This window comes from Equus przewalskii, chromosome 26 (assembly GCF_037783145.1).
Source record: "Equus przewalskii isolate Varuska chromosome 26, EquPr2, whole genome shotgun sequence".
NCBI classification, from domain to species: domain Eukaryota; kingdom Metazoa; phylum Chordata; class Mammalia; order Perissodactyla; family Equidae; genus Equus; species Equus przewalskii.
This window is the reverse complement of record NC_091856.1, coordinates 25,308,260-25,335,326: the sequence shown is the minus strand read 5'-3', so window position 1 is coordinate 25,335,326 and position 27,067 is coordinate 25,308,260. Positions and strand designations below refer to the sequence as shown.

The 27,067-nt window shown below is 58.1% G+C and overlaps 1 protein-coding gene and 1 long non-coding RNA gene across 48 annotated transcripts in view; one reads left to right on the top strand and one right to left on the bottom strand.

The window, feature by feature from the left end:
• DAB2IP (DAB2 interacting protein) overlaps nucleotides 1-27,067 on the bottom strand; it is a 194,427-nt gene that overhangs the window by 21,499 nt on the left and 145,861 nt on the right. For 37 of the 47 annotated variants that reach the window (XM_070596163.1, XM_070596169.1, XM_008527024.2 and 34 more), the window contains 5 exons: nucleotides 7,753-7,906; nucleotides 5,929-6,027; nucleotides 4,524-5,078; nucleotides 1,155-1,299; nucleotides 922-1,066 (listed from right to left, as the gene is read on the bottom strand). In XM_070596163.1, the coding sequence (XP_070452264.1) occupies nucleotides 922-1,066; nucleotides 1,155-1,299; nucleotides 4,524-5,078; nucleotides 5,929-6,027; nucleotides 7,753-7,906 (1,098 nt within the window). Of the gene's footprint in view, nucleotides 1-921; nucleotides 1,067-1,154; nucleotides 1,300-4,523; nucleotides 5,079-5,928; nucleotides 6,028-7,752; nucleotides 7,907-12,089; nucleotides 12,334-19,346; nucleotides 19,513-25,001; nucleotides 25,522-27,067 lie in introns of those variants that run through there. The other 10 variants (XM_008527066.2, XM_070596182.1, XM_070596167.1 and 7 more) reach the window with 5 other exon arrangements.
• Nucleotides 23,532-27,067, top strand: part of LOC103555450 (uncharacterized) — a 33,371-nt gene continuing 29,835 nt past the window's right edge. Inside the window, exon 1 of the long non-coding RNA XR_546006.2 lies at nucleotides 23,532-23,828. This is a non-coding gene — a long non-coding RNA (uncharacterized lncRNA). The remainder of the gene's footprint in view (nucleotides 23,829-27,067) is intronic.

Genomic DNA, 27,067 nt, shown 5'->3' with positions numbered 1-27,067 from the left:
ATCACCCCACTGCTTAGGACTGGTAAGGTCCCCCCAAACAGTCGTGCACGCCACCACACAACGTGGCTGTACCCTGCACCAGGTCAGCTGGCCACCAGACACACATGCCTCACTCAGGAGCAAGCAGGTGCCTGGCAAGTCGGTCTTGTGGGAAGTGGCCCAGGGACTCATTCTGGCCCTGACTGCGGTCCTGTATGAGTAGCCCGCTCTGCATATCCCTGTTCCTTTCTGGGGCTGGCAGCAGTCTGTAGACCTCTGTTCTATTTAAAGGCCAGTCCTTTCTTCTTTGTTCTCTCCAGTCCCAGCAAGAGGCCTGCCTGGTGTCTAGGCACCCACACAAGCCCCTGCTGGGCCTGATCACAGCCTGTGACGTGAGCACCAAGCTCCTACGTACACATACGGAGTCTCAGATTAAGCCATCCACACACCCCAGGCAGGCCTTCATCAGTCTGGCTCCCTCTGCAGCCACTGAACCTAAGATACTGTCCAGCACACACAGTGTGCTCGCTGATGAACACGTGCAGTGGACTGCCAGGTCCAAATCGTGTCCTGCATAGATTCTGGAACACTCCCGTATATTTTAGAGCCCCCAAGGGACCAGGACGGGGATCTGGCAGCCCAGCAAGACTCAGTGGGGTCAGGCAGAGGGTTGGTTTCCAATGCAAAAGCTGCCATGCTGAAGCTGTGTGGGGCTGCAGGTGTGTCACTGCCATCTCCTTAGACTTCAGCTCTCTGGTTTATTAAGTCAGGCTTAACAGAACAGAGCCCCTTACGGAGCTGTCTGAATGAGAATTAGCGCACGCATGCCTAGCCTAACGCCTGGCACACTGAGGGCACCCTGACAGAGAAGGTGAGTAAGATGCCAGGGTGGGGAGGCCCTGGGTAGCTGAGCCCAAGAAGGGAGTGTGGGGCAGCACTGACCAGTAGGAGTTGATGATCTTGCAGAAGGCCAGCTCGCAGCACATCTTGAGGTTGCCCTGGTGCTCCGGGAGGTCCGCGGCCGAGCACTTGCTTGGGTCCACCTCACAGTTCTCATCTGACTCATACAGCGCTTTGATGAACTCACCTGTGGCCGAGAGGGCAGCGAGGGGGAAGTGAGGACCTGGTGGGCATGCCCCACCTTCTGCCCACCTGCCAGCCCACATCCTCCCTACCTAGTGCGTCCTGCAGGTACTTCTGGCCCACCAGCTTAAGGTACTCCTCAATGGCCTTGGTGGCCAGCGTGTTCTCCCGGAAGATGAGATGCTCATTGTCCCCACAACGGTCCACCTCTGACATCATCAGGTCCGTCAGGAAGTCCTGGGGAGGCAGGAGGAGACAAGAGTGGACCTGAGCAGGCTTGGCAGATAGGACCCTAGGATTCCAGACATACTCCCAGGCCAGAAGGCCCTGCTTCATGAGGCTGTTCCATCGCCAAGCTGCTGGTGCCCACCCTTGGGGCTGCATGGGAGTGAGGGCAGGGCAGCCTGGTGAAGGGAGATGCCTAGCACTGGTGACACCAGAGCTGGGTCCAGGGATCCAGGAGGCAGGCCTGGGCAAGAGCACGCCACATGGAGCCACAAGCCCCCGGCATCATGGCCAGACCAGCTGGACTCAAATCCCTGGTTCAAGCCTGACCAGGTCTGGCTGGGTGACCAGAGAAGAATTCCCCCTCCCATCACCATCAGTGCCAAAGAGGATCGACACATCGCCCTCTCCCCATCGCACAAGCAGCTGCCACTGTGCACTCGTTACTCTGATGGGTCTCCCACGCCAGACACAGACTCACTCTGTGCAGCCCCACAGGGAAGGAGCAGAGAGAGGCCGAGGCTGTCCAGCTGCCCCGGAAGGCAGTGAGCCAATGCTTAGACGGCGAGAGCATGGACCTTGGCTTGGGCGGAAGGCGGTGGCACCACTGCCCACCTGGCAAACCCAGGATGGCAGGGTTTCACTGTGTGGATCCCTGACTTCCTCGGAAGGCAGCCTATCAGTCTCACATATAGTGTCATGGGAAGACCCTGGGAGGGAGTGTGAGCCCACGCCCTCCCTCCTGACTGCAGGGAGGCTGCACCATGAACCTGCTGCACCCACCCAGGGGGAACTCCCTCCTCCTGGAGCCCCCAGCTCCTCACGCCCACAGCCAACCTGTGACTTGAAGGAGGGGAACAGGACAGTAGAGAGCTGGACCCAGGGGAGGGTGACAGGGCAGGGGCCAGGCAGCACAGAGGCTGCCAGGTGGCCAGCATGGACCAGGTGCTCTGGAAACTTCTCACTCCAATGTGCACAACCTTGAGGCCCTCTGGAATCACAAGTGGCCCTTGAAATACAGAACTGAGCTCCAGGCCCAGGAGACGTGGCCTGGCCAATGGAGGGACAGGAGGGGGTTGGGGGAAGCTGCCGTTGGCCTCTCTGGGGATCACACAGCCTGAGGATCCCTACTGATGATCTCTAGGGTCCCCTTCTCTGAACACACGAAGCAGAGGTAAATACTGCATGGGACCCCATAGCTCCACTGGGCTCGTGTACTCCTGAGGTCGGTGCCAGGCCCAGGCTGGGATGAGGAGGAACTCTCCTTTGAACTCGGACCCAAGGAGGGGGAAAGGACACAGAATGGGGAAGTGACCTGTGCAGGGCCACAAAGCTACCAGGGCCAGATCTGGCCCAAGTCTCTTGCTCCCCATGCCCCGTTGCACCTGCTGCACTGAGGGGAGAGGAGGATGGCAGGGACAAGTCCCTTGGGGGCCGAGGACAGAAACTCTGAAAAGCCACAGCCCAGGAGAGAGGAGCCTAGGAGAGGGCAGCAAGGTGCTGCAACGCCCACTCGCACAGCCCTCACCTCTCAGCTGCTCTGCCTCTCGCACCAAGAACGCCCATCAGTTCCCAAGTGTTCACAGAGCGGGAGCTCAGACGCATCACCCCAGCAACACGAGTTACTGCCTATTCTTCTGCTGCTCAGGGCCCACTAGGGGAGCCTGGCTTCTACCTTCATGCACAATGAGCACCTCAATTTGCCTCTTGTCTTAGCTGTGAGCCCCAAGTGCAAAGGTCCCTTCAGATGGGAGCTGGCTTCCTGGTCAGCCCAGCCCTCGGGAGCCAGGTATTGAAAGAACAGACACGGCAACAGAAAAGGACACCACTGGTGCCCCTGCTGCCTCCCTGGCTCCCTCTCTGGGGCCAGAGCTTCCTTGATTCACTGTTTCCCAGCACCCCCTCCCAATGTTGGCCAGGAAATCAAGGACAGTTCAGACACACATCCAACTCACAGCCTCGCCCAGCCAGGTGTGAAGGCTGGGGTGGGGGCAGGAGGTGGTCCAACAGCATAGAGGACACCGAGTGCTCCCCCTGCCCCACGGAGCCCATGCTGAGAAAGGTCATCTCCCGGATCCTGCATTTGCTGCACACCACTAGTCCAACAGGCAGTGGGGCTCTGGAGGGCCTGAGGGAGCCCAGGGCCTTCTGGGAAGGGGTAAGAGGATAGGGCCCCACTGGAGCCATGTGCCCAAGGCCTGGCCCCCAACCTGTGCCTCCCCCGCCCCAGGCTGAAGGTTCAGGACCTTGACATAGGGCAGTCCCTCAGCCCATCACAGGCCACTCAACTCTCAAACCACACCACGTCCAGACGGCAGAGGCCCAGCTCCTGAGGCCTCCTGCAACATGGATGGACCCCACGTCCAGTCCTCCTTCTCCACAGCACACCCTTCAGACAGCTCCCCTCAAGGAAGGGGCAGGGTGAAGAGGGGAAAGTCTGCCTTTGAGGCCCACAGAACCACACTCCACTGAGGTAGGCGATGGAGAGCCTTCCTGAAGGAGCCCACTTATCTCCAAAACCAGGTGGGTGGGGGCTGAGGCGTGGTCTGGCCAGGCGGGGAGTGGAAGGGGAAGAAGGTGGGGAGGGGAGAGCTGGGCCGCTCCAGCCCTGAAGCAGGGACTGCCTGAATGGCTGTAGACAATCCCTGTCTCCGTGGGCTCTGGGGCTGGAGACAGCTGTAGCCATGGCTGCAGACCATCGGATGGCTGCGCACTGCGCAGCGAGGGGGTGGCCCAGCGTGTGCTGTGTCTGTGAATCTGTCTGGGTGTGAGAGTGAGGGGTGAGGTGGGGGTTGTGACAGTGGCTGTACCCTGGTGGTCACCTTTTGGGGATGTCAACCAAACTCAATACCTCACAAGATATGTGTGTCTGGGTCATGACCCATGTGCTGGGAGAGGCTGGCCACGTGACCTGCTTCCCTCGAGCCTCAGGGGCCAGCCCTCTGGGGCAGTGGAGGAGGCCCCTAAAACCCACTTCCGCACTAGAAGCCACAGTCCCGTCCACCACTCCAAACCTGCCTCAGCGACCAGCTTCAACCAGAGGAGGAGCATGAAGCCCCCAATCCATGATGCAACTCTTGGGTTTAGGGAGCCCACCTAGCTGTGACCAGTGGCTCCATAAGAACTGAAATCCATGATGAGGACATGGGGAACGGCAGCTGACCTAGTGCACATCACCAGGCCTTTCCACGGGGCCATGTGATGTGGGGGACCCTGCCCGTCGCCCGCACACGCACCTTCACCTTGCCTGTGCTCTGCAGGATATGCACCAGGGCCGACGCCATCTCCTCCTTGGTCTTGGCACTGAGGATGGGCTCGAGGGCTGCACAGAGCCCCAGGTAGTGGTTGGTGATGTGCTCGGCAAACTCCTTGTACATCTCCATGGGCAGGATGGTGATGGTCTGGTAACGTGCCTTGATGCGGATCATGGGACCGGGGCCCTTGCCGCCCTTGGGGTTGGGCGTCACCACTGGGTACCACTTCTCCACGAACTGCCGCCCAGCCACTGAGGCAGCAGGCAGGCTCACCAGGCCCAGGTAACTGTTGCGTTCCTTCTTCTTCTTCTTGTCAGTCTCCCGGTACAGGTGGACGGTGACGGTGCGCAGGGGTGGCAGGTTGTGGAACTCAAAGTGCTCGCCCCAGAAGACATTGTCCGTCTTGAGCTTGCCCGTGGTGCGGGCATAGAGCACATCGTCCAGGCACAGCTCACACAGGTACTTCTTCTTGGCTGGCAAGTCCTTGGCCTCAATCACCCACAGCTTCAGGATGTGCTCCACACGCCGGCTGTTGTCCTGCACATGCACAAGGGGGGCTGCGGTCATTGGGGGACTGGCCACCCACCCACCACCCAGCCTAGAGCTGGGCAGGGCTCTCAGATCTGGGAGGGGCTTGGAAGCTGGTGGGCAGGGCCCAGGCCCTGAGAGGCTGATTTCTGCTCAGCCTCAGACCAGCTCACTGACCTTGGGCAAGTGACTTAATCTAAGTCTCGGTTCCCTTTTATATAAAACAGACTAGCGATCAAATAAGAGGTTAACACAATGCTTGCTACAAAACAGGCTACTGTACCATTTATTAGCTCTTCTGAAGTTTGCTGGTCTATAAAGTCACTTAAGAGGTGATCACTGCTAAGGCATCCTTAGCGATATCATGGTGACCAGGACGCAGTTTAGGCCCTCTAGTCAGCCAGGGAGACAGACACAGAAGCAGGTGATTCTAGTCAGGGTCCCATGAACATGATGGGGGTAGCCTGGGGGCAGTGGGAACATAGAGGGCTCTAGCCTGTGCTGGCAGTTCTCATCTGCAGAAGGAGATGGGTGTCTAAGCTGGAATTAGATGGATGAGCAGGGATCGGCCACGGGGGAAGGGGCACAAGAGTTCCAGGCAGAAGGACAGCAGCACCTCACTCCTCAGCCTCCTGTGTGTAGCTTCGAGGACAGAGCTCACAGAACCTGAGTCAGCCTGGCCAACTCGAACTCCTCTGTCAGAGCCCAACACTACTGCCCACTCCGTGCAGGCTGGCCCCACTCCCCAATCCCAGCCACACCAGAGATCCCTCCCTCTGCTCCCTCAGGTCCAAGTCTGCGCTCTGCTCTGGGTCTAACCCCAATCCCCCATGCTTTGGAGAGAGGACACGAGGTCTACCTTGTTGGGGTGCACCGCGCGCCGCAGGTTCTCCATCCACTTATCCCGCTCGGCTGCTGACCGGCAGGAGAAGCACTTGCTTCCTGATGATGTTGTCACCTGTGGGCATGGACAGGACAGTGTCACAGGGGAGGGAAGGCAGCAAGGCTGGGCACGATGGAAGACGTCTGGGGTCTGGGGGGCTTCAGCCACCAGGTCTGCACCACGGCCTCAGGGAAGAGGCAGAACAAGGCTCACAACGACCCCTACATCTCCTGTTTGCAGGTAGTGCACTGAGACCCACCATCCCAGGGCAAGTCAGAAATAGGGGGGTGGCCCAGCGCCGTGTGGCACCTGGTCCCGGCTCCTCACCCCTGCTTCAGCACCCTCTGTCCATAGAAAGCATCTTTCTGACTCCAGCCTCACTCTCTGGGAGAGAAGGTATGGGCCCCCTGCCCAGGTCAGGGGGCAATGCTTCAACAGAGCTTCCTTCTACAGGTGGAGGCACCGAGACAACCTCAGGTAGGCACAAGGATCACTTCAGTCCTCAGCTGACACCTTTTGACAGTTCCCTTTTGCCAAGCGACAGCGAAAACAATGATGGCCACAGAGACTTAACATTTGGGGGTCAGCCTAGAGAAAGGAGAAGTGGGCTGTCTGGGTGTGCTGGGCCCTGGGCTCCTCCTGCCTGGAACTCTCACCTTCCCCTCGCTGTCTGACTCTTGCTCAGCCTCTGGTTTCCTCCAGGCAAGGGAGTCCAGCCCGAGCTGCACCTGCCCCCTGTCCCTGGCAGCAAGCCCAGGGCTCTATGGGGGGAAACCAGACTCCTTATCCAGCCTTTCAAGGGCTTGCACAAGCCACAGCACCCCCAGCTGTGGACAAGTAGCCAGGAAGCATCTTCTGCCAGTCCTAGGCAAAGAAGTCAGAGCCCAGACGAAGCCTGGCTGGAGCAGGAGTCTCGAACCAGAAACAGCACCCAGTGGGCAAAGGGTGTAGGGCAGATGCCAGGCACCACTCTATTCTTTCCCTGGCCTGGGGGTGCCAGGAGGTTGCCACACTGGTCCCCAGGTGGCTGATTTTCATTACCAGGCTCATTCTTCTATTAGAGAGCTCCCCTAATTATGCAACATTGTTGGGGGTGGGGGCAGAGGGTAGGAAGCTTCCCAGAAAGAGAGGTGGGAGGACAATATGAATAATTACAGAAGCAACTGGGAACTCCCAGGAACACCTACAACATTAGTTGCCCTAGTCCTGGCTTGGCCTCAGCCTCATTGTGTGGCCTCTGACATCTTCTTGCCCTGGCTAGGCCTCAGATTCCTTGTCCATAGTGAGGGACTGGACAAGTGATCCCCAGGTACAGCCCTGCCAGGTTGGGTGGCTGGCCCTCTACTCTCAAACCTTGGGTCACAGAATGCTGGGCAGCAAACGTTCTAGCTCATTATCAGAGAGGGAAACAGGCCCAGAAGAGGGAGCACTCTCCATTAGCCCACCCTGCATCTGAGGGGTTTCTAAGGAAGGGTGGGCAGGCTTAAGACATGGGCCCTGGGCTTAAGCAGGTCTATACAGGCTTTTACTCCCTTACTCCCACCGGGGCCTCCTGCCCTGGCCAGCACGAGGACAACGCTGGCCCATTTCCAAGGAGCGCACAGAGCAGGAACGAAGTCCCCCATCTCCCAGCTCCACCTGGTCTCCTGGGACGCAAAAGCTCTGAGCAGGTTCTGCTGCTGTCCCAAAAAGCCTGGCCCCCACTGAGGCCACAGAGCACTCCAGGAGGGTGTCTGGAAGAGACCTGGCCTCGCGAGACGAGGATACCAGCACCCGACCACACCCTGCAGAGGGACCCACCTCGAAGCAGTAGTCCTGGCCTAGGATGCTGCTGTGCACGGGCTTGATGACAACCTCCTCCTCCATGCTGAGGTCCAGCGCCTCCACCGCGCTGCTGGGGCTGAGCAGGGACTCGTGGGAGCGAGACTCCTTCAGCCTCGGCATCAGATGGGACCTGGGGGGTAGGCAGTAGGTGTGTCGGGCTGGGCCTGCCACTCTCCTCTCTCCTTCTCCCTGCCCTGTCCCCTCCCCTCCCCTCTCCTCCAGGAAGCCTGCGCAGAGCCCCCAGCTGGAGGCAACCAATCCTCCTCTCAACTCCCACTGTCCTTTCTGTCTTAAGGAGACTTGGGAGGAGGGGGCATTGCAGCGCTAGAGGCACAGAGACCCGCCCCCACTGTGGGACTCTGGGTAGGTCGCCCAGCCTCTAATGAAGCAAGTGGCTGAGGATTAGGCCACCACTCAGGAGTGGAAAGTCAGCACTGAGTGTTGGGTAGGGTCCAGCCTGGCTCCTAAGCGGCCTCAGAGACACACAGCAAAGAGCTGACCCTTCCCCACCTCCCCTCCGCCCTGGTCCCCATCCAAGACCGAAGCAGTCACCCATTTGTCCAAAATGTCATTGCCGAAGAGTCCTTTCTCATACACCATCCCACTTTACCCACCAGCCCCACTCGAGGCAGGGGAGCCACAGGACATCTGCTGCTCCCATCTTACAGATGAGGACTGTGAGGCTCAACATGGAGTGAATGCAGCAGCCTCTGCACAGTACCCGAGATGCTGAGACTCAGATAGGGTCCACCTGCTGAGGTTCAGGGGCCCAGGCCAGGGTCAGTAGGCCCAATACAGGCACAAGGTAGCAGAGGTAGCTGATGTCACCTGGTGCCCAAATGGAACCCGGACCTGGACTGTCTCTGACAGACCTGACCTTGCACCTGGGCCCACTGCTCACCTGCTGTGAAGCCCTGGGCAAGTCACTTGCCCTCTCTGAGCCTTGGATTCCTCAGCATATCACATGGAAAGCATCTCAGACAGCACTGCACCAGTGCTTGGTAGAGTCCACCTCAGAGAGGTCAATGTCCCTTTCCAGAGCACACAGCAGTGCCCCACTGGAGCCCCTCTATAGCTGGGGCAGAGGAAAAGTCTGAGGACCAGCCAGGTCTGCTAAGACCTCCCCCGGCACCGACGCTGGGCAGGCCTTGCCCCTACTCATGTCCACAGCCCAAAACCATAGAGCTGACACAGACCCTGCCCTGGGCAAAGCCCACCCAGAACTCCTTCCCCCAGCCACTCTGCCTCTCAGCTCCTGGCCTCCAGTGACCCAGGGCTCAGTCTATCATTGTCTCCTTGCCTTGCCAAAGACCCCTCCTCAGGTAAGTGAGGCCTGGCAAGGTCGCCACTTCCCCCTGAAGGGCACGCACCCTGTAACCCACTTCCATGACCACCTAGAGTAAGGAGGGCTGAGGCCCACTATGTGTGGGCTCAGGAATCCAGAGATGAGCCACAGGGGCCCTGCCCAGAGGGCCTCACAGGCTGACAGAGGCCACTCCCCAACCCGCTGTCCATGGCAACAGCCCTCCCTGACATGGAGTCGGTGCAGGCACTGCATGGGAGCCAGAGCTGGAACTGCGACCCCAGCCCTTGGGGACCCCAAAGCCCAACCCAAGAGACCCAGTCAGTCTGCCCCCAACGGCTCCCCTATGCCCAGCACAAAGCTGGCACACAGTAGGGCTCAGATCACTTAAGCTGAATGGATGGCCTCAGGCAGGACTTCTGAAAGCTGGAGGGGAATGGACAGACCAAAGGGAAGCTGTGAGACAGGCTGAAGTCAGGTTAGAACCAACCTGACCCTTCTGGGGCTCACACATGGAACCTCTCAAGGAGGCTAAGCCCCCTGGTCTGCACAGCTGTGATGCTTCTGCTCCCCTATTGTCCTCTCTCTGGGCAGCAGCATCTCACAAACACTAGGTGCTAACAGGTTTCTTCCCTCGATGAGCGCTCCAGGCCCTGCTCCATGGCCCAGCCTCCTCCCCATCACAGCACTGAGCAATGCCGTGGGTGGGTCTGCCGTCCATTCAGTTGAGATTCCACCCCAGGTCACTCACCTCAAGGGGCAGATTCCAGGCCTCCCTCCCAGGATGGGGCGTCATGCCTCAGAGCAAGAGATGTCTTGTGCCAGATGCTAGGGAAATCACCCAGCCTAGGAAAGCCTGAAAACCCAGCCTGCAGGTCTGGATCAGGCTGCTTTCTGGCCCAGCCTGGAAACCCCTACCAGGCAAGGATGCTGGGAGCCAGGGCGGGTGGAGTAGGGACCCAGGAAGAGCAAAGGGAGGAGCTGGCACACAGGGGCCGCCTCCTGCCTGGGGTGTCTGAAGGAGCTGAGGAAAGGGAGGCACGGTTCAGGGACTGGGCCTGCCCAGGGAGACCGAGGGGGGCGCTGGTTCTATAGCCTAGGAGCCCGGCAGGACCAAGTCAGACCCCAAAGCAGGCAGAGCCTGGTGTGGCTGCAGAACCCTCCTCTTCCTTCCCCACCATCCTGCCCCACAAGCTCCCCAGCTGACTCAGGCGTCACTGAAGGTTCCTGGCTGAACAGGGGGCTGTGGGGAAGCTGGGCAGCCCTGACCCTCTCCCCCTCCCCAGGGCTTCTCCAAGTTGAGGGACATGGTGCAGAGGCTGCACTCACCTCTGCAGCCCAAGCTCACTGGGAGGAGGCGGAATGGGGGCAGGGCGGGGTGCAGGGAGGCCCAGTAGCTACTCCAAGGTCTGCCAGGCTGCTCCTGCACAGCACAGGGCCAGGCTCTGACCGCTGCCCTGTGTGCTGGGGGCAGCTCCAATGGGCCTGTGCTCTCTGACTCATCCGCAGATGCACATCATTCCCACTCAGCCCGGAGTCTACCTGCCACCCCTCCTCCCCATGAGGCTCCTGGTGGGAGAGAAAGGGGCACCTATTCATCAGGCACTTACATACAGCTCTGAGCCCAGAGGGAGCTGGTCTGCTGTGACGCTGCCAGCGGGGACCTCCTGACAGAACTAGGTGTGCCCGTGGTGGTGGCTGATAAGATGACTAGCGCTCAGGAAGGGAAAATAGTCACCTGGTCACTTCCTGTACCCAGCAGGACCACCTCACGGCCTAAGAACCACCTCCTCCAGGAAGCCAGCCCTGTCCTAGGCCTGCAGCACCCCGACCACTCCACACCAGGGACCCCGACCCTGTCAGTCACCCAAGGGAGGCCCTGACCCCGCCTTGCCTTTGCCTCAGAATTGCAGACTGCATCGTTGGGCCACTTCCTCCCTCACCTCCAGCCTCTGCCTTCCCAGGCCAGGCAAGAAGGCCATCAAGGAGAGAGGGAGGGAGGGACTGCAGACTGCCCGGGCTCTAAGGGGGCAGTAAGCGGGCATGGTCTCCCTGCCTAGGAAGCTCGGTAAAAAGGAGGTGAGCACGTGCTGGCCTCTGCCTCGCACCCACTCCACTCCCAGGAGAGGGGCACTCCTAGGTACCCACCTCCACTCAGCACAGGGCTCCCAGCTGGTCACCTTCACATCTCTTTTTGTCATTTCAATTACACACAAGCCTGCCAGGAGTATTCATCTACCCATTTTATAGAAAGGGAAGATGGCCTCAGGGAGGAGCAGTCACATGATCTGCCCACGGCCCCCTGCTGCAACGGGGACCCAGGTTGGTCTAGGGGCCCTGCCATGGCTGCCCGTGTGGTGTGGAAATCTAGGGGCTGATGCCATTGTGTGCAGGGCCTCTGTGTCCCCCAGGCTCTGGGTCAGGGTCCTCCCTGCCACCCCAAGGCTGAGGTGGAAGAGAAGGTGGCCCAACACTCCAACTGTGTGGCCTCCCCAAGTGCCCAGCTCAGTCTCATGACGGCTTCCCCTGATGGCCTCCTGCGGTCCCTAGAGACCAGAGCCTTGGTCCCCTCAGTGAGGCACCACCAATGAGGGCAAAAGGCCTTTGCACAGAGGTCTCCACTGGCCTGTGCAGATCACTTCCGCATCCAGGTCTGAGCTATTTCTCACAACAGCCCAGCCAGGGATGCCACATGACTGCACGAGACACCCACTCTCTACCTCCACTCGCACCACACCCTGACACATGACCTAGCCTCTCCTCCCCAGCTGGTCCCCACCACCCAGGAACCCCCTCCCTCTGGGGGGCCTTGGCCTGTGCTGTTTCCTGAGCTCCACCACCTTTCCCTCCACTTCTCTAGCTAACAAAACGCTTCTTCCCCAGTTTTCAAAGCCCAGCCCAAATGCCGCCACCACCAGCACGCTGGCCCTGGTCTCTCCAGACAGACAGGAGTGCACGCTCGGGCCATGTGGCTGAGCCCCGCTCCACGCCACTTTCCCCGTCTCCTCACCTAACACTCATGACGACTGGTGAGGACTGAGGTGCGCACCTCGGAAAGCCAGGCGGCCTGCCCAAGACTGACGGCTGGCAAGCAGCCGAGCAGGACCTGAACCCCGTTCAGCAGAGTCCACGACTAACTCCATCAGCTCAAGGCTCGGCTTTTCGTCTCCCCACAGGCAGGGAAAGGCCACAGCCAGCTGACCTGCTTGCCGTGACCCACTCAGTACAGGGCTGGCTGGGGTGGGGCAGCCTCTGCCCAGAGCCCAGGAGCCCAGGAAACGTGGGCACGGCAGGGGCGGAGCCGCTGCTGGAGATACAGCCAGGTCCCAACAGCAGCTCATTGTGAGGGCCGGGAGCGGGAACAACGGGACATTGTCCTGGCTCCTGGGCCACAGCCTTATCTGATAGCCTTCCAGCCAACCCAGGAGCTGTTTTTCAACTCCATCCTTTTTTCTCTTATAAGGTTAGTGACACAGAAGTTTAGCAAATTCCCCATTATTTCAAGGAGGGAGGAGACCCAAAAATAAAACTTGCGATAATTAAAAAGCCCTGTCTGACATGGGGAGGATGTTCCCAGCTACGGGCGGGGGTTGTACAGCCTGGGAAGTAAGAGACTCAGAATCTCTCTCTCAATCTCAAAGGGGCAGAGGGAGCTGCCCTGCGTGCCCCCAGAGGGCAGGGCTGGGACCAGGAGAGGCCAATTCCAGCTCAGTCACAGCTGTCCCCACATGGGCCAGGTGGGTTTGGTTTTAAAGGGAGCAGGCACCCAGTCTCTGGAAGTACAAGCAGAAGCTGGGAGACTCCTTGTAGACAGCACATGCTGTGGAGGAGAGGCCGGGACCACCAGTGGGGGTTGGGCTAGCAGGTGGGGGTTGGGCTAGCAGGCCAGGTAGAGCTCGCAGGCAGGCAGTGGAGTGAGCCCAGGAGTAAACACACACACACGCACCTGCAGCTGGGAACAGACAGGAGAGCGGGAGGGTCTAGTGTCAAGGGTGCCCAGCTGTAGGAGCAAATCTGGTCTCCACTTCTTATAAAACACACAATCTAGGGGCTGGCCTGGTGGCAGAGTGGTTAAGTTCGTGCACTCCATCCGGGCAAACCAGGGTTTGCAGGTTCAGATGCCGGGTGCAGGCCTAGCACCCCTCATCAAGCCATGCTATGGCAGAGTCCCACATAAAATAGAGGAATACTGGTACAGATGTTAGCTCAGCAACAAGCTTCCTCAAGCAAAAAGAGGAAAACTGGCAACAGATGTTAGCTTAGGGCCAATCTTCGTCACACACAAGAAAACCACACAACCTTGAGTACTTTTAAGTCATTCACCTTTTGAGGCCTCCATTTCCCCATCCATAAGAGGGGAGAGCGACACGCCTTCCTCACACAGCTGCTGCTCAGATCAAATGTGATAATGCAGGTGAGATGCTCAGCAGAGCAGGGTAAATGCTACCAATGACATCAACCGCTCGGGACAGTCCAGGCCTCCTCTCTCTGTTCCACTCACTCACCTCATGCCAGACCCCACTGCAGGAGCAAGGGGTCCAGCTGTGAACCAGGCTGATGAAGGATGTGCATGCTGTTACCAAGGCTGACATTTCTAGTGTAGGTCACGCTGCTGACACTTGGGATGGCAAAATAGGGACCTCCCTGGCCATTCTCTGTTCCTCCCCTCTGACCACTCACATCCCTTACCTTCTCTGTGCCTCCATTTTCCCCATCTACAAGACGGGGGCAAACTACATCTATCAAAATGCTCTGGAGTGCCTCAAAAAAAGGCCCTTAATTTCCTGAAGGGAAAGGAAGAGAGAAGAGGGCACCTGGCGGTGGGCAGTAGACTGTGCTGAGGGGCCACTTTAGCCCCTCTCCCGTGACTTCCTAGTGTAGAGTCCCCCAATGCAATCTCCCATTCAGAGGCCTATGTGGTCCCGTGCCACCGCCCACAGCCGCAGCCAGCCCTGGAAGGGGTAGAAATCCCAGACAAGGGTGATCTCCACGCAGGAGGTGCCCACTCAAGGGCTGGCAGGACCCGTGCACTCTGGAGGTAGGTCAGAACATGTCAAGCACGCTTCTGCCTGTCACAGGCAGGTCCAGGGAGCTGTGCTGGGAATCTCTGCCTCAGTGGAAGGAGTGGGTCCTGGAGCAGAGTCAGGGTGAGGGCGCCGACCTCCTGAGAATCGAACAGCAGGACATAAACAGGGCAGTGCCGACTCGATATGTCCAGCAGAGCCATCTCTCCCCAGGCTCAGCCTTGCCCTGCCGGCCTGGGAACCAGCTGCTGAGAAGGTCAGCGGTCGCTCCCACTGCAGCTGGGGTCCCAGGGGAGGGGAGAAGAATGCAGCCGCCTGGTGGCCCCAGGGCCCTGGGGGGACAGAATCTGTCCTTAAAAGGCAGGGAGGTTGGCTGCTCGGCCTGGGAAGGCTTCCTGAGATGACAGGGCCTGGAGGCCTGGTCCCTCTTGGCCCAAGATTCTTTCAGTCCAAGGCAGGGGCAGGTCTGAGCAGTCACTGGACCCAGCGTGACCCCGTCCCCATACACATACTGAGCCCCGGGCTGGGAGGAGCCTAGTCTCCTGCCTTCACCCCGCCCCTGGGAACCTGCACTTCCCCTCAAGACAGCAGGGCTGAGCTGGCAAAGGAGGCTCCACACCCTGGCAACCAGGACAGGAGGACAGGGCAGGTCATCACCTGCCAGCGCTGCAGTGTGGCCCGAGGCCTGGCTCCCAGGAGGTGCCCCACATATGCTGACCAAATGAGCAGCACTGTGGCAGGTGGGACTTAACAGCCACTCACTAGCACCTCCTATGTGTCCAGCTGTGTGACAACTGTTCTTACTAAGGTATGCACATCATCACACGGCCTTCTCCCAACAGCCCTGAGCCAAAGGCAGCATCGCCCCAGCATTGACAGGGAGCAGGAACGCAAACAGGCTCAATGAGCCTCGGCTGACAGGGCAACCTTTCCGGGACACATCCCAGTTAATCCAAAGGATTTGATGAAGGAAGCTTTAGGACACTAAGGGAAACTGAGGCTTGCAGAGAGGAGTGGCTTGGCTGGGTCACATGAGACAAAAGAGAAAGCTGGGATCCTAACGGCCTGATCATCCTCTGTGGGACAGTTCTGGCACCTCCCTCATGCTGGGCCAGGCCTGGAGGCTGGGCATTCTGTCAGCCCAGTGCCCCAGCAGGGCCGGTCCTTCTCACCAAGAGGGAGAGGAGGAAGCTGGCCAGGGAGTCCTGGGCTCCTGTCCAGGTCTACCCTTAATCTGCCTGTGACCTTGGGCCCACCCCTCTAATACCATTAGCGCGATACCTCATTGCTGCCTGCTGGCAACTTGAGCCACAAGGCTTAGGGAGGGACCAACGATGTAGGGGTGCTGGTTCTGGTCTTGGAACAGGAGAGGCACCCTCAGCATCCTGACCATAGCCCATTCCCATCCTTTCCAGTAAAATTCTGCAAACTAAAGGAGTTTTCAGAAAGCATTTGGGAACACATTTACCTCCCCACATCTTATTTCTCTTTTTTTTTGGGGGGGGGGGGGGCAAGGGGCACATCAAGAGAGAAGAAACAAAAAACTTTCCATCTAATCCCCCAAGTCATCCTGCAGCCTGAATAATTTCAGGTTTTTAATCAATAGCTGTCAGACTTGTCAAATTACTTTGGGGACCGCAAAGCAGTTTTTAAACATTCATAAACCTCAGTAGAACAGCGAAGTGCCCTGAATTTTAAAAGAAGAGAATCTGAGGAACACTCATTGAACAGCATGAGATTTGGGCAAATCGAAAGCGAGCTGAGGGCCAAGTGCCCCTCCTGCATCTGAGTGGGGACAGCTCTCCACCTGTTCCCTGGGTCCCAGGAGAAACCACCAAACCTGGCGTGGCCACTCAGAAAGATGAGGGAGGGTGACACTCCCAAACCTTAAGTCCCCAGCCCTGGGAGCACTGCATCCTGGGGCTCTGACCCCAGCCTCATCTGCTGCAACCCTGACCCAGTCAGTCCCAGACTGCAGGCCGCTGCACGGTGCTGGCCCTCTGCTCAACTGCCCTTTAACTAGGACAACCCTGAGACGGTTCAAGGCCCCAGCCAAGGTGCTCCCTCCCTGCAAGCTGTCTGTGCCCGTCCCCTCCTCACAGTGGGAACACACTGTGCATCCTCTGTCCCACAGACCACACCACCGAACGGGGGACTGGTTTCTGACTGGTTCCCTCACCCCCATCCAGGACCATAAATACCTCCAACAGCTGCCACAGGCCCTGGGGACTCATGACCCAAGTGGGGAAAGATGATGAAATAAGAAAAAGAATGAGCTGAAAACCAAGGACTTCTACTCCCCAAGGAAGCCACTACCCCTCTGACATCTAATTCTCACCAGCTCTCCACCACCAGGAAGCCCTTCTAGGCTCAGCCAGCCTCTGCACAGAATGTGAGAGCGGGGCAGAGGCAGCATCTTCTCCCCTCTCATCTCCTCCACCTGCGACTCAGATGCCATGCCATGTGGCCTTCTGGTGCTGTGTGGGCTGTTCATGTTAGAGTGATGAGGTGATCTGGGGACTGTCCTTCCCCCATCCCTGGGCACCAGGCTTCCTGCCTCAACCAAGGACCAGCCACTTGTCAACAGAGCCCCAGCTCCTGGTACCATGCTGGCTGATGACTAGTTGAATGTGGTAAGGCCTCCTTCGTTAAAAACCAACACATGTAATAAAGCTCTGCGACTTTGGTCAAATTAATTTGTATGCCTCAGTTTGCTCATCTGTAAAACGGGGACAAGACTGCCTTTGATGCTATAGGGGTAAGCTGACACGCAGAGCTCTGTAATCAGCCCTGGCATTCTGTCCGGTTCCCCCTGCCTACTTCTCTGGAGGCTCCTGGCTTCTCCTGGGCCCACTGCCACTTTCAAGGTGCCTCTCAGGCTGCCCAGCAGGCAGAGGCCCCCCTCCCGGCACGTGGGCTCTCAAAAAGCCTCTGTGCCAACTGACCCCAGAGAACCCCAGCTGCTCCAGCCACCACCCCCAAGAGCAGGCTGCAGTGTGCTGCCATTTTAAGTTGGCGCCTTGACGTCCTCGTTTAAGGAGAGATGGACATATCTAGGAACAAACGTTGACACCCCAGGTTCCAGCCCTGATCCCCACCTCCAGCCCTGCTGGCTCTTTTGATTCCAGCCACCATTTGGGACAGAGGGCCTTTGTGGCCTCAGGGAGATAAGAGGCAAAGACATGAAGGAGAAGGGGTGCTCTGCCAAGGGAGTGTCGACCTCGGGGTTGGCCTCTCCTGCACCTCAGCTTCCTCACCTGACCAAGGGGCTGCCCTGACCTCCTGCCAGAGCCTGCTGGAGGTCCATTATGGGCTGAGTTGATCCAGCACCTCAGTATACAGTTACTGAGCACTTCCAGGATGTCAGCGCTGAGCCTGGGGGCCTTGGGGCCCTGGCTCCCCACTCCTCCCAAAGCTTGGTGTATGGGAGTCCCTGAGGGGAATCAGAGCTCTGTTTCCCAGACTGTAACTGGCAGGAGACAGCCAAGAAGGTTCAAAAGCGGCAAACAGCAGGAAAGGGTGGCTGCCAGCAAGACACAGGCTCAGGACACCGGCAAAGGCAGAAACTCAGAGAAACGAAGTTAAAGAAAACTGGGGTGTGGCTGCTGAGTTCCTCCTGCACCTAGTGCCCATGCCTCAAAGCCATGTGCAATCTTCCAGTACCTGCCTCAAAGGCCACCGTGTGCCCACACACCTGGAGAGTACATGAGGCAGGCGCTGGCTCCGCATTTAGCGGACCCCACACCTCTGATCCTCACACAGCCCAGCCACGCAACTACGGTTAAGGGAACTGAGGCTCCCAGACCTCCAGGGGCTTCCTAAGGCCTAGACAGTGTGACAGACTCCAACAGCCTGCCCTCTTTTCTCACCCCACACTGGCTGACTCGCATAAGCTAGGCCTGTCTGTCATTTGCCAGGTGGCCCACGGGATTCCAACCAATAAAAGCCACACTCTTTAAATACAGCACCTAAGGTGCATGCCAACTCAGCCCCGTCTAGATCCAGTCACAAGGGGCTGCCCACCTCCGCTTAAATGACTCCCAGCAGCCAAGCTGTACTCATCCGTCAAAGCCTGGCTCAAAGACCACCACCTCCTTGATGCCTGCCCCGGGAGAACTGACAACTCCCTCCAGGGTTTGCCCCTATGCACCCACCCCATGCACATCAGGAAGCAGGGGCTCAGAGAGGTCCAGCAGCTTGCTCAAGTCATTTCACAGGCCCCAGATCAGGGCTGGAGGCCTGGCATCCGGGCTCCAACTCCAAATGCTCTGCACTGCCTGTCAATGCCTCAGGCTTTCTCCAAACCTACAGAAGTCCTATGATCAAATGCATCCATTTTCAAGTAACTTAGAGGAATCCAGGGTCACCGGACTGTACTGAGCCCGGCTCCCACCTACTTCCGTGTGACCCTGGGCAGATCATTTCCCCCGTCTGGAAAGTGGTGGGAAGGACCTCTAGCTGGCAGGAGTCCGATCCACTGCCAGCACCCCAGCAGCGGCAGTGAAGGTGGTTAGGACCGAGGGACATGGAGACTTGGCTGTACCAAGCCAAATCCCTGATTTCCCCAGTGCCCCGGCTCCTGACAACTGTTTCACATGTTTAAGATTGAGCAAAACACACTCCAGGCCCAGACACAGCCTTCCTGGTCTTGCAGACCTCCAGCCTGCAGGCCAACGGATCAGGGAACAACAGGGGAGGGGGAAGGAGGGAAAAAAGAAGCATCCTGCAGGGGGCTGGGGGCTGGGCCAGAGATGACACAGGCCCCCCCAACCCCGCGGAAGCCCAGCGCAGCCCAGCTCAGGGCTGGGCAACGCCCCAAGCTCCTCGGCTCACAAACTTCGCAGCAGTTCCCAGCACTTCCCGGTCATCAGTGGAGCAGGCCACGGGCTGCCGGGGCTGGCCTGCAGAAAGGAGCAACTGACACCGATTTCCTCTCTCTTTAGAAAATAAAAACAGCAACAACACTTCTCTGTTTCTCCCTTTCTGGCAGGGCTATCCTAACAGCTTCCACATTCTGGGCTGGCGGTAGCCATCCGCGGAGGAGAGACGCACCATGCCTAGGGCACTCCTGAGCCCCTCCCAAGGCTGGGCACCTGTGACAGCCCCTCTGACCAGCGCTCCCACCCATCCCATTGAGGTCTCCCTGGGCCTAGGAGGCTGGTTAGTGGCCCTGAGGCTGGCAGCCTCCCTCCTTCCCCGCCTCCCTCATTCCAACCTCCATTTGAGTCAGTCAGGCCACTCACCATCCCTCAGGGCAGCGACCAGGCTCAACAGGCTGGGAAACCGAGGGGCCAGACTGGCCCGCCCGTTGCCTGCTGTTCCCACTCCACTCTGGTCCTAGACATACCACTCCAGCCCTGTTCACGGGGACTAATTATGGCTAGTTAAACAAAGGCTAAGTTCCAACTCTCTGTAATGTGCTTTTAAAGGGCCAGTGTGCCACTCGGGGCTGCCGGGGACTTAAAGGCACAGATCCCTTTTTCTGTAGAGGAAATACAACAGCAAAAAGTCAAAAAAATCCCCCCAAATCCATGATCGGATTGGAGGCTCTGGACTTCTAAGGAAGACTTCAGACAAAATGCAGATGAGTACACCTCCAAATTTCACTCGAAGGTCCCCAAAAGCTACATGTCAAGAATAAGAGGAGGAACGCAGCCGTTGCGAAGCGCTATGTGCCAGGCACCGTGCTCCCAACTTCCCAGCGCCGTCTCATTACTCCTCACAACCACTCCGCGGGACAGGCACCATCCCGACCCCGTCTTACAGGCAAGGAAGCCGCGGTGAGCAGAGGTTCTCAGTGGGCCCAGGATTTCGCAGAAGCCTGCGGCAAGGCCAGGGCACACCCCCACGAGGTCAGCCAAAGCCAGGATTCTTTCTCCCACCTGCTCTCTCCTGGACGCCTCACCTGTTCCACATCCACAAGCATCTTTCCTTTGCGGGAAAATGTAGGGCGTGAGGATAAGGAACCATTTGTGGCAGATGCCCAGCAACTTGGCTTTCAGTGTGAGCCTCAAAACCCTGTGAGATAGGTTCTGTTCTTCCCCCTTCTTACAGATAAGAAGACTAGAAATGGTGACCTGACAATATGAAAGGGGATGGACTGACAGATGCTGGGTAAAGGTGAGGCATGGGAAAAGGAGGGAGAAGGAGGATGAGCAGGAAGAAAAGGCGGGTCTGCAGCCCTGCAGGGGTGGGGCACTTGATACCCAGGCCCTCAATCCTTCCTGGACAGGCTGTATGGCCAGAGGAGCATGCAGGTGAGGGGAGCCATCCTTCCAAGCCCAGGGCTTAGGCAAGCTGGCCAAGGCCTTCCACTGTCCACAGGAATGGAGGAGGCAGGGCTACAGGGATGGGGGCTCTCCCGGGGCCCCAAGTCTCCAGGGGTGGGCAGGGCCTGACTAGTTGCTAGAATAGGAGTGGGTAGGGGAGAGGAAAGGAGGAGAGACGACCACTGGGCCTCAGAACCCGGTCTAACAAGCCCTCCCAGAAAGGTGGGTCACTTCCTGGCACCTGGAGTGGCTGGGCACGAAGTAGGTGTCTTACGGCCATCCTCCATCAGAAAGGCCAAGGCCAGGCAGAGTCCTCAGGCCTAACTCCGCAGGGGCTAGGTCCTTCAAGGATTTCTACCCTCATTCTTTTCTATGGGAGCCTGGCAGTCAAATAAGCTTGAAGCTGTGTAGCCTGGTAGGTAAGAACGTGGACTCTAAAGTCAGACCGTCCAAGTTCAAATCTGGGCTGTGCCACTTGCTACCTGTGTTCTTGGACAAGTTAAGTCACCTCTCTGGGCCTCTCAGTTTCCCCCTCTGTAAAATGAGCAATAATAACAGTATTTAACTTCACAGGGTTGCTGTGAGGAGTCAAGGAGTTACAGAACAAAGCCTGGCTCAGAGAGACACTTAATTAAGACAAGCCAGATTAGCTAGAGTGCAGGAGGCTGCCCAGGATACGCTAGGAGGCACAAAGCAGAAAACCAGTATCCTGAATAGTGACCCTAGGCAAGTCACTTCTTTCCATAGGCCTCAGTTTCTTTCTGTAAAAAAGAGGGGTTCAACTGAGACCCTCAGCGACTACCAGGCAGGACCAGCCTCTAGCACCTCCCAGATGCCCGCTCTCCCCTAGAAGGTGCCAGGCCAGAGGGCCACAAAGGCTGAGAAAAGCTGGGCTGTGGCCCACATCCTTAGGATCCCGAAAACAGCCTGCCTCCACTCTGCCCCCAGGCTAACTGGGGTCTGCTGGGTAAGGAGGGAGTCGAGAGCGCAAAGCCACAAGGCCTGTTGGGAGACAGCTGAAGCGGCTGTCTCTCCAGGGGAGCCCAGCCCCACCCCGGCCTCCTCTGGGTCTCAGTCTCCCCAGTCCCCAGTGAGGGGGCGGGCCCTCTCGTCGTCAGGTGTCTCCCATGGGCTCGTGCAGCTGAGCTCGCTTTCCTGTGGGGAATTCTGCAGCAGCCGTACAAGCCACCCACACCTGCTGCACAAACAGCCTCGCAGAAGCTGGGGCCTCCCTTGGCCCCAAGAGCCCCCAAGACTTGACCAGGTTCAAGGCCTGTCTCACTCTATCTTCCTGGGGCCTACAGCACCTGGTCTGTGAGGTGAGGGAGGGGCGGGGGTGTGGAGCACCAGAGCAAAGAGGTGGTTATGAGGCAGGAGGAAGGCCCTGTGGCTCTGGCAGAGCACATGGCCACTATTCCCGAGGGGCAATGAGAGAGCTGGTGCCTTACGCTCCACGATTACCTCCTCACCCACAGGGTTAACTGGTCAGTAAAGGGTGGCCTGATTTGGGGGTTTGCAGACCTGTGCTGCAATTCTGGGTTATTACTTAGCAACTGTGGAACTCTAGGCAAGTCCTTTCACTCTCCTGAGCCTCCGTTTCTTCCAGTGTAAAATGAGGAGATAATACATTATCCCCTGCAGACAACAGTTTTAAAGACACTGGCTGGCCAGCTCGGTGGCGTAGCGGTTGAGTTCGTGCACGCTGCTTCAGAGGCCTGGGGTTCACAGGTTTGGATCCCAGGCACGGACCTAGCACCACTTGTCAAGACATGCTGTGGTGGCATACCACATAAAATAGAGGACGATTGGCACAGATGTTAGCTCAGTGACAATCTTCCTCAAGCAAAAAGAAATTGGGCAACAGATGTTAGCTCAGGGCCAATCTTCCGCACAAAAAAATAAAATAAAAAAATAAAGACATTGGCCAACCAGATGCAGAGAAAGCATTTAACAAACCACCTGGGAACCCAAAGACTCAAAACTCTGAGAGTCACTCATTCAACAGATACTGAGAACCCAATTGGGGACCAGCAGACCTTAAGTTGTCCCCGACCCTACACTGTTTCCCCAAAGCCGAACACATTCTACACTCCCCCTCCAGTCATCCTAGCCTTGGGGCAGATCAAGGTCCCGGCCACCAGAATATCCTGAAAAAGACTTCGAACTTCTCTGGAAGCGAAACACACAAAGGAGACTTCCAGAGGAAATGCATTAGTGTAAATGAACCCAGCTCCACAAGGCTCTTCCTAAAGGCCTTGGACCCAGGGCGAGATGGGGCAGGGACAGGTGAGGACAGGGTCAGGCGACTCCACCCATGCCAGAAAAAGTGAAACACTATAGGGCAGTTAGCAAGCCCCCCCGGACAGAGGGAGGAGAAAGAAAAGCTCAGAGCCCTGTTACAGGTCAATCTGGGGAGCCCACTCCAGCCCTCCAAATCAGAATCTCCGTGGATTCCACCAGAGGATCCTGATGCAACCCTAGGTGTGGCCCAGCAGGTGAGCCGCCCGCGAGTGGAGACCGGGAGATGAGAACAACTGAGCGCCTCAACCGACCCCCCTCAGTGTCCCAGACTGGCTGGTTCTCCCTGCACTTCCCTGGCCTGCTGCCTCCTCTTCTAGTCACCTCCTTTTTCTATTCAATACGCCTGTCCTGACCCCAGTGGTTCTCCTCAAGGTCCCCAAAGGCCCCACAGAACCTCAAGCCTGACTGAAATGCCCCAGGAGAGATCCGTCTTGGTGGCTAAAGCAGATCTCAGAAGACAGGAGCCCTCCTTTCCCCCGCCTTCAGAATCCAATCCAACAGCAAACCCTCCCGCTACCTCCTCCAGAACGCTCACCCCCCACCCCCGGTTCCACTCCTCTCCACCTGCCCAGGCAGCCCGACCCGCTCCCCTACTCCCCAACCAGGGAGTCAGAGAAAGCCTTTAGAAATGCAAATAGGATTATTTAACTCCTGAGCTAGAAACCCTACAATTACTCCCTCCAGCACTCCGAACAAGTCCAAACTCCTTCCCAGGCTGAAGAAGTCTGCAGGAGTGGCCTGCTGACCCTCTGACCTCGTCCAGCAGCCCCACCCTCCACTTGAAGCCTCGCTTTCCCGCCTTGGGGACTCCCCCGCCTTGGGGACTTTGTACCTGCCGCTCCCTTGGCAGGAGCCCTTGCTCCACCCCCATCTGTGAAAGGCCCACTTCTGGCGTCTTTTGGAACTCAGGCCTTCCCCACCCCCGCTACTCCCCACTGGAACGCTTGGCTTGTTTCCTTCATAGCATCTTGCTCATTCAGCCAGCAAATATTTATTAAGCACAAACTACGTGTCAGGCACTATTTTAGGCGCTGGGATTCCAGGTGCTGAACCAAGCAGAGGAGAAGCCCTGACTTACATTTCAGCAGGGGAACTTCACCCAACAGGGAATTGTTTCTCCACTGGTTTATGATCATCTGTCTCTCCTGCCAGAAGGTAAGCTCTTTCCGGCCAAGGGCTCTGTCTGTGTATTTCTGTGTCTTAAGGGAGGGTCTGGCATGGTGTAAGAGCTCAGTAAGTATTTAGGAAATGAAAACGCAAAACCAAAGAACAGGGCAGTGAAAGACCCAAACCCAGAACGACACAAGTCAAGAGTGGAGCCCTGGGGGCCTCTTGTGGCCAATGCCTCTCGCTGGCCCTGGGGGCTCAGGTGGGCAGGAAGGCTCCTGTGAGGCCTCAGCCCTTGGGGGGACTATATGTAGGAGTGGCAGCAGAGGGAAGGCTGTAGGCCTGTGCAGTCGGGGAAACCTTCCTAAACAGGTGCAATCTGAACAAGGGCAACCTCACACTCTCACTCACACACACACACACACCCCCATCTAGGGAGAGAACAAATTTGTGTTTTAGGGCTCTGATGTTTTTTGCTCTAGTCGGAAAAAAGAAAAAAAACCTTGCTCCAAAAGACCCTTTACTTTTTATTAGTGTCTGGATCAATAAAAGTTTTAGGAGTAAAGCTTCTCTCCTGCAATACTAACCAACAGAGACAGGCTAGGATTATTAACACTGTCTCCAAGAGGCAGTGGCTGGGAGCCCCAGCAGTTTTGCCCTTCTCCTCACCTGCACTGGGAAGCCCCAGGCTACGGCAACAGCAGCCCCAGGGCCCTCAGTGGCTCCACAGCTTGGGGTCACAGCCTCCTCCTTACAGCCCACCTTGCCCCCCCCCCCCCCCCCCCGTGCTGGTTCCCTGGGCCTAGACCCACGGCCTTGCCTGCTTCGGCCTGTTCAGCCCTGCGTTCGCGGGCTTCTCTCCACCACCCTCCCGTGAGTTGAAGCTCCTGGAGGAGAGCGCATGATTCCCAGCAGAAGGGAGAAGCCAGTCTAGCAAGCCCAGCCACCACATTCACTCGGCCTCCTAAGCCCCTAAGGGGTCTCCCATTCTGTCCAGGGGCCAGCACGGGGGCTGAGCTGCTCAGAAGGGCCTGGGCGAGCTGTTGACTGACGCAGCAAACCAACCAGGCCTCAGGCCACGGCCCAGCTGCGCAGGCAAGCAGAGTCCCAGGCTGGGCCTCCTTGGAGAAACAGCCCCACACCCTCCAGCTCCGACCCACTCCCACGCGAGGCCTGCCCACCCACGGGGGAGGAAGTTTCCTGCCCGCCTTCCCCACCGACCTTGGTGGCGGGAGCGCACGGCTCTGGACTGAGCAGGGTCTGGGTACCTGCCGCCAGGGCACCAGATCTGGCTTGCGAGGATGGCCAGGTCTCCAGAGGGCAGCTCCTCCCGCCCGGCTCAGGATCTTGCCGAGGTTGTCACCGAGGGGTCCAAAGCCACAAAGGCCCATTCCAGAGGATGGCGTCCAGCCAGGTGCCTCTCCTGGCCAGGTCAGGGGACCTCTGAGCCCAGGCCAGCATCTAAGAAGTGTGCCTGGGCAGGCTTCCCCTTCCCACAAAGCACACGGTGAATCTGTCTTCTAAGTTGAAATTTCAAAAATGACTTAAAAAAAAAACAGTGGTGACAACATCTAGAGATTTCCGGGTCCTCCAGGGAACAAGTGGAAAATTACAGTCTTCCATACAGGTAACCACATGGCACAACCTCCAGGACCAAGAAGTCTAGAAAGACGCCTGAAAACAAACACTCGCTTCCAGCCACAGGCAGGTCTCTCTCCCAGGGCACCTGGACAGGAGCTCTGGGTCCAGGAAGGTGCAGGAGCCTCAGAGAGGTCCCTTCCAGGCTCCTCCCCTAAAGTGCTGACCCCGCCCAGGGTTATATCCTGCCGGGGGTCCCGCCTCCGGGCCTTTGCACTTGCCATTCCTTCTGCTGGCTGTGGCTCCAGGCAAGGCTGGCTTTTCCTCATTCTGGTCTCAGATCAAATGTCCTAGAGTCCTAGCACAGGCCATTCCTACCAGTCTAGCTAAAGGAGCAACTTCCACTCCCGAGTTATCACCCTCTTCGTTTTCTTCTTAGCACTGATCTGAAATCATCTTGTCCAGCCCCCCTCTTTCTCCCACCAGGAGAATGTCAGGTCCGAGAGAGGCAGGGGCCTGGTCACCCTGGTCGGCCCAGCACACCTCGGGCCAGCACCAGTGCCTGGCACGAAGGAGGCGCTAACAGACATCTTGAATGAATAAACGTGTCTTTCCGGCTGGGCTGTGAAGGGCCAGCCAAAGCCGTGTGTAAGAGGGAGCGGGGTGACCGAAGGTCTTGAGGGTTCGCCAAAACAAGCCCCCGCCCGCCGCGCCGCTCCAGAGCACTCCAGGCTCGCACCGGGCGCGCCCGTCCCAAGCACTCTGAGGCCGGAAGCGGCTGGCCCTTCCCGGCCCCGGCACATGGGACGACTGGGACATTCCGCAGCCAGCTGCCCCCAGCTGCAATGCTTTCCACTTGACCCGCCGCTGCGTCAGGCCGGACCCCGCCCCCACCCCCACCCCAGAGGCAAACACCCTCCCTCCCCCGCACTTCCATTTGAACATTTTTAAACAACGGACAAAAACAGAGGTGCAGACAAGGCCAGGGATTTGCCTATGCTGGTCACCTGAGCAGAAGGGAAGTCCCAACTCCCCGCCCGGGCTGGACCTAGGGACAGCGTCCTCCTAGCTGGGAAGAGCTGGCTTCCTAGGCAGGCGCAGTCCTGGGTTCAAGTTTCCTCTCCGCAGGAAAGCACCTACATCCTGGGCTGGGCCAGCAGGACAGAGGGGAGGCAGGGGACCAGCAGGGTGAGCCAGGGGAGCTGCACAGGAGTGTGACTGCAGCAGGACGATGGAGGTAGACAGACCCAGTATGACCCCCGGGCCCAAAGTGGGCCAGGAGATTCATCCTCAGGTCACACTCACACCGCCCTCACTGAAAAGCAAATCCCTCTGGGAAGGGCGTGCCCAGCCAACCTGACGTTTTGCCTGGGGTCACCCCCTCTTCCATGGCACTCCAGAAGCCACAGAAACGGTCTTTATTTACCGAGCCTCTACCACACACAGGGAATCACACCTCCCTCCCTCCCAGCCGCCACCCGCAAGGGCTAAGCAAGCTGAGGCCAGGGACCCAGAAGCCTCCATTAGTGTAGCTGCTGCACAACTTGCTGGTGCGATGGGATTATGGAATCCAGTCCCTGCAGAGAAATACGATAAACAGGTGTCTGAGAGAACAAAGCCCCAGCCTGGGTCCCGCCTACTCCATGGCTTCCATATGCAGAGGCATCACCAGCCCCAGCTCAGTTCGCAGTGGCTTCAGCCTGCTCCAG